The sequence below is a fragment of the Galeopterus variegatus genome, unplaced genomic scaffold (genome assembly GCF_000696425.1).
Source record: "Galeopterus variegatus unplaced genomic scaffold, G_variegatus-3.0.2 Scaffold5757, whole genome shotgun sequence".
Lineage (NCBI taxonomy): Eukaryota > Metazoa > Chordata > Mammalia > Dermoptera > Cynocephalidae > Galeopterus > Galeopterus variegatus.
In genome coordinates this window covers 87746-94398 of record NW_007731868.1, presented here as the reverse complement: position 1 = coordinate 94398, position 6653 = coordinate 87746, and the positions used below count along the sequence as shown (strand labels likewise).

General features: G+C 44.0%; 1 protein-coding gene across 1 annotated transcript in view; it reads left to right on the top strand.

Moving 5' to 3' along the window:
* The first annotated feature begins 1716 nt into the window (after positions 1-1716).
* The window catches only part of LOC103605353, a 46732-nt gene continuing 41795 nt past the window's right edge, over positions 1717-6653 (top strand). Inside the window, exons 1-3 of the mRNA XM_008589923.1 lie at positions 1717-1765; positions 1894-2226; positions 5956-6151. Coding sequence (XP_008588145.1) covers positions 1717-1765; positions 1894-2226; positions 5956-6151 — 578 coding nt within the window. The remainder of the gene's footprint in view (positions 1766-1893; positions 2227-5955; positions 6152-6653) is intronic.

Sequence of the window (6653 nt, the reverse complement as noted above, 5' to 3'; positions counted from 1 at the left end):
TTTACTAAGTAATATGAAATTATTCACTGGAACTGAGGTTTTAAGAATAAAATTTGCTTTCATTCCCTGACAGGGAGCCCAAAAATAAAATTAAAAAAAAAAAAAAGAATAAAAACTGCTTTTGTCCCTCAAGAACATGGGGACCCATAGCTAGGATATGGGGGATTTGCCAGGAGGACAGAAATACCCATGACTGAGGTAGAGCCAAGCTTGCTCCCAACACTCTTTTCTAGAAGGGAGTGGTACAGAGATACAAAAAGAGAGAACATTCCTCTGTAAATCAGAGTTAATGTCATGTTAGCAACATTCCTCTCTCACTCTCATAGCATGGAAATGGTTAGGGCTCCACCATGAAGGGGACTAAGGGCCAGAAAGTCATCTCTGAGGTCTGAGGGTAGCCCAGAAAATTGGCCTGAGGGGTCCACTCTTAGTGCCTGGAGATGATAATGATTTGGCCGAATGCTGAAGGGCTCTGTGAAGCTCTAGCTGTGGGTGGAAGCAATCAGGAAGGCTGGGGCAGTGTCCTCCCCTGCTGCCCCTCCCAGGAAAACTTTGGTTCCAACAAAGTACAAGAAAATCTCAAAGGGACACAAATATCAAAACATCACTTTGTACAACATAAATATATACAATTTTTATTAGACAATTATACTTTAATAAACAGAAAGAATTTTTTTTTAAAAAAGACAAGTTCAGAGGTATTCAGAGGGAGAAGATATTCTGGGGAGCCCCAGGAAAGTCACTTCAGTGCAGGAAGGACGTACGTACCCAGAGAAAGGAGCAACACGAGCAGCTGCTGGAGGAGCTGGAAACAGAAGCTATGACACTCCTGGTTCCAGGCAGAGTCCCCGTGATGTGGATCCAGAGCAGAGAAGACACTGCCTGGCTACAGCGCAGTATCCAGGGGCAGAAATGTGCATGTGTGGACAGTAAGAAAGCAAAGCCCATGTTCCAAAAGTAGGCAAAGAAGCTGGCATGCTGGTAAAAAGGTGAGTGTATGAAGCAAACACATGTTGCTTCTGCTTCTCCCCAGCCTGTTCTGGAGAGGGAAAGAGAAGAGAAAAAGGGAGAAAGATGCCCCAACCACCATCCTCGAAGAGAGCAGCTGCCAGCTCCACCAAACCAACTGAGTCCAATCAGCTAAAGCACAAAGAAGCCACGTGTCTAGGATTCTGAACTGGGTACTGACTAGTAAAGTAATCCACAGTGTGAATTTGACTGAGCTTTCACACCTTAGATTCTTCTAAATGGTCGTGACAAAAATATATGTCGGTGGATAGACAAAGCCAGAAATGTACTTGGAATTTTTCTGCTGAGTAGAAATGACTTCAAAAAATGTGAAAATGCAGTTTTTATAATAGTGTGAGCTTCATGTTCTCACATTTCTAAGTGATAATCAAATATGTTATACCAATTTGTACCCTAAAGATCCAAAATATCTAAATATTTGACATTTTTTACAAGAGTGCATTCATATGAAAACATGCCACACACATAGAGACAAGCAGCCTCAAAGAGATCAAGGAAAATGACGCTGATCATAAATGTCCCCAGCCTGAATTAGCCAGTGTCAGCTTTGTACACTTCAGCCCTCTAAGTAAAGGGGAGTGGCTTCTCTCCTGAAAACGTCTCTGGGGCCCATGAAGCTGAAGAGGTGGAGACATTACAGAAATCCACCAGAGCCCCAGGGCTGGCAGACACCTGCCTGATGCTGCCATGGGCTCCTGGCTCCCTGGCTGTGTGGTCCTCTGTCTCCTGGGAGCAGGTAAGTCCCAGAGCACATGGGCAGCCCTTGGCCTTAGCTCGTAGGCCTCAACTCCAGTTCTCTCCTAACGTGCAGCATCTGATGCTGGCCCTTGGCTCTGTCTCCAGCTCTGTCTCCTTCCCTCACAGGCCCCATGGAAGCCCAAGTGACCCAGACCCCAAGACACTTCATTACAGGGACCAGAAAGAAGTTGACAATGACTTGTTCTCAGAATATGAACCACGAAGCTATGTACTGGTATCGACAAGACCCAGGGCTGGGTCTAAAGCTGATTTACTACTCAATTAATGTTCAGGTGGTTGAGGAGGGAGAGGTCCCTGATGGGTACACTGTCTCCCGGAAAGAAAAGAAGAATTTTCTTCTGACCCTGGACTCGACCAGCATCAACCAGACCTCTCTGTACCTCTGTGCCAGCAGTTTATCCACAGCACTGCACAGCCAGCTGCTCTCTGCACAAAAAGGTCAGCCAGAAGAGCAAGGTGACACTTGCCAAGGGAGGCCCCACCCCAACCACGGGGAAAAGCTTCCCCACCATCAGTGCCCAGAGAAGCCCTTCCCCGACTCCCTAATTCTGGGGACTCTGAGCCCAGCGGCCCCTCTACAATGAGTAACAGCCGTGGCCAGGCCTCTCCCGCCGTACCAATGAGCTTTTAAAGTTCAGGCAGGACGAGCTAACGGTATTAGGTCTAGTGGCAGAGGTAACACTCTGAAGTCCTTTCTCCTTGTGGAGCTTAAATCTCCAAATTCAATTGAGCTGTTGCCTGACTGAACATTTCATTTCCAATCCAATTAATCTCAATAAGATTTTGTCCCATATTCCAGGTTTTATTCTGGATGTTTGGGGGTTTTTTTGTTTTGTTTTGTTTTGTTTTTTACTTGGGGGAAACAACACGTTGAGTTGTTTACTATATACTACATCTTTTTCCTTTTCTCAACAGTGATCCTGCCACCCACCCAAATACCCAAGCCAGAGATGCAGGAGTAATCACTGTCTTTCTAACACTCTCCTTCCACACATCCCCATCCTACATGTTTCTAAGTATTAAATTCCCCATAAGTTTTACTAATCTTTCTAACCTCACTGATAGCACTGTGGCCCAGCAAGCACTGTCTCCCACCTTTCCTTTAACAGATCCCTTCCTCTCACAGGTTCCTTTAACCACCATCCAGTAGTCATCTGCCTGCCAGCTTGCTTAGCTGCTTCTACCCACAAGCTACACTCTCAAGCTTAAAACCCATCAATGTCTTTCCATTAACTAGCGAAAGTCTCAAGTTTACTTTAGTTTGCAAGTCTCTCAACACCATCCATGATGTGGCCTTGTATACCTGCCACCTTCTTAACACAGACTTCCCTTTTCCTTCGGCTACCACAACTGCCTGCATTCCATCCAGAGATATTCCACCTCTTGCAGGTCCCCAGATGTGTCCCATGCTGACTCATACCTGGGTCTTCATCTGTGATGTTCATTCTACCCAGAGTACCCTTCCTCTGTGTGGATAACAACCTGGATACATAATTAATGATTTTCATATATACCAATTTAGGAGTCATTTGTTCCAAGATTTTCTTGAATCCCTGACTAGGTTAGTTCCTTTGCTATGTGCAGTTATAACAGCCTGAACAGAGCTAAAACCAACACCCAGACACCACCATGAACCCACCTGCCATACATGCTGGATTCTTTGCTTTGTAGCCTTTTGTCTCCATGGGTCATGGGCACAGGTAGGATGTCCTTGAACTTGGCTTGCCAGACCCTACATTAAGCCTTTCTCTGGAAGGACACATCAGTATCCTTATTAAGTTCTCTCTGCCTTTTTATCTACAACATCCATGTATGCTAGAATCACTGAAATCCATTTATCAGGTTTCAGGGTCAGAACAGAAGGTGGCTCTGTGATATAATCAGAATGTGTACTAAGACCTATTGTGCTGGTCTAGACAAGAGCCAGGAATGAGGCTACAATTATTCTATTACTCAGTTCAGTGCCTGGAGGGCTAAAAAATGGGAAGTCTCTAAAAGATGTGGTATCTCTCGAGATAAGATTGAGCATTTCTCCAGCCTTCAGATGTCCAGCTCCTCCCAGACACTCCACCAGCAGTTAACCCACAACACTACATAGCCACTTCCTCTCTGCACAGGAAGGGTGGCCACAAGGCAGAGGTGGCCCTACCTTCCTGAGCCCTGCTTACCAGAGAAAGCTGCTGCACCCACAGAAGCAGTCAGAAGCCTTTCCAGACTCCCAATACTGGAGACATTTGGAGCTCTGAGGGCTCCCGTCAGTGGGAGTCCATCTGCAGGTCCCAGTAGTGGGCAGCACCTGAGATTGAGCTTCCACCGTCCTGTTCCCCTACTTGTCTTTTGCTGTTTCAATAGGGCTTTCTCAGCCCAGGCTCTTTAGCAGAATTGACCTGATATCAATCCAGCTTCCCTCACACCATGTACTAGAGAAAGCCTCATTATACACTGTGGTCTTCAGAGACTCTTTCCAAGACCCGTAGGATTTTCCTTTTACTTACCTCTGTGTGCCAGGGAACAATTTTAATCTTAGTCTAATATATTTCATTTGAGCATGTCAGACTACGTTGTGCATTTACAGAGTTCACCAACAATAGAAGCTTTCAGAAGCTTTCATGTCTGGAGAAACAAAAACATTCTAATCAATATAAGAATAACATATTGATTTAAAACTCTTTGTGTAAGCAAATAGTCCAGTGAAACTGAAGTTCAGAGGGTTTTTGTGTTGAGTAGTTGTGTCAGTATACTTGATTTATGGGAAGGTTAAGTCTGTTGGATTAGGCATTAGGTATTTACAGTAATGCCAAAACTGAGGAATATAATCTGAATCATTATGATTATTTTATATTATTGCAAAAAATGTAGAAACTGTTGTATGGCAATGATTGATTTGTGTTATACATAGCCAAATTTTCAAATATTTATATGCCATTAAGAAATTTAAAGTTTAATGTAAGTGTAATAACTACAAATAAAACTTTATTGAAAAATATAGGCATCACAAAGGCATCTGTATCTGACCTTTTGCTTTGATCAGTGGTTCTGAATGTGCACCAAAATCAAAATCACCTGGTGAGATGTTTTTGTATTGTGGTAAGAACACTTAACATGAGATCTACCCTTTCAACAAGTTAAGTGTACAATACAGTATTGTTAACTATAGGCACAATATTGTACTGCAGATCTCTAGAATTTATCCATCTTGCATGACTGACACTGTACACCAATTGAACCACCACTCCCTGTTTTCCCTCCCCTCTCCCCCAGCAGCCATCATTCCACTCTCTGCTTTTATGTGCTTGACAGTACGCTAAGTGAAATAAGCCAGTCACAAAAGGACAAGTGTTGCATGGAAGAAGGCTTTTATCACCAAAGTTGTTTAGAATTTCTGGCACATAGTGATAATAAAAGCAGAACCATTTTAATTGGGTTTTATCATTGTTTTTAAATTATCTGCATACAATGCACCCTTTATTGCTTGCACCTGGGGCTGACCACACCCACAACGATGCTGCTGGAACACCACCAGGTGAACCTGCACATGTGGGCACCTGCACCATTGCTATCCTCAACCCCAACACAGCAGCATGAGAAAGGAAGGTGTTTTGGAAAAGGAATTAGCCTATTGCCCACTGGAAAAATCACCTCTAAGTATCTACATCTATGAAAGTAAACCAGCAACAATTAGAACAGAAATATGTAAAACTTTTCAGTAGACTCAATGTATATTTAAGAACAGGGATAGACACAAATGATACTGCACAACCACACACCCAGTGATACTCCCACAAGGAAAAGTGTTAACTCTTTTCTACATGGGTGTGTGTGCATGCATACACGCACATACACACAAACACCAATACTCCCATGATACTCCCTTCACTCTCTAGCACCTCTAGACGGCTGAGGGATCATGAGTGTGGGCAGGGACAATGACATCATAGACAACCAATCTGCAGCCCGGCACTGGGAGAAGACCATTCTTTCCTCAAAACAACCATGGGATTCAGGCTCCTCTGTGGTGTGGTCCTCTGTTTCCTGGGAGTTGGTGAGTCAGGGAGTTGGTGGCAACTCCCCTCCTACAATTTCTAGGCTTTGGATACAAGCACGATTTTTTCTTCCTCAGGCTTCCTGGTGACCTCTTTTTCTACTTCCTCTATCCTTCTCTCACAGGTCTCCTGGATGCAAAAGTAACTCAGACCCAAAGATACCTAGTCAAAAAGATGAAAGATAAAGTTTCGCTGGAATGTTTACAGGATATGAACCATGAAAGAATGTTCTGGTATCGACAGGACCCAGGTCTGGGGCTACGACTGGTCTACTTCTCATATGATGTTGACAATAATGAGAAAGGAGATGTCTCCGAGGGGTACAGTGTATCTAGGAAGAAGAGGGAGCATTTCTTCCTGATTCTGGAGTCTGCCAGCACGAACCAGACATCTGTGTACCTCTGTGCCAGCAGTTTATACACAGCACTGCACTGCCACATCCTCTCTGAACAAAAAGGGCAGATGTAGGAAGGAAGTGACCCTACCTCAGGTCTGATGTGACTCCTATGGCACATTTGTGTCAATTAGAAAAAAGTGGCCACTAAGGAAGAGTAAAACCTGCAGGCACGCATCTTGGCAAGGAGAACACGAGATATTTTTCACCCCTTCCAAGTCAGGGGCCATTCTGAAGTTAACCTGCCCAAACTTGTGTGTTGTCCCCAATCTAAATTCATGAGACTATACCCAAACAAGGAGTAGTCCTCTCACATATTCACACTGAAGCCCTGTTCTACCACTTTATTTTTATTTTTTGAACTTTTCCTTCCTTTTCTACTCTCGTTTCTTCTACTGTGTGTTTTCTACTTTGCCCAATGTCTTCAC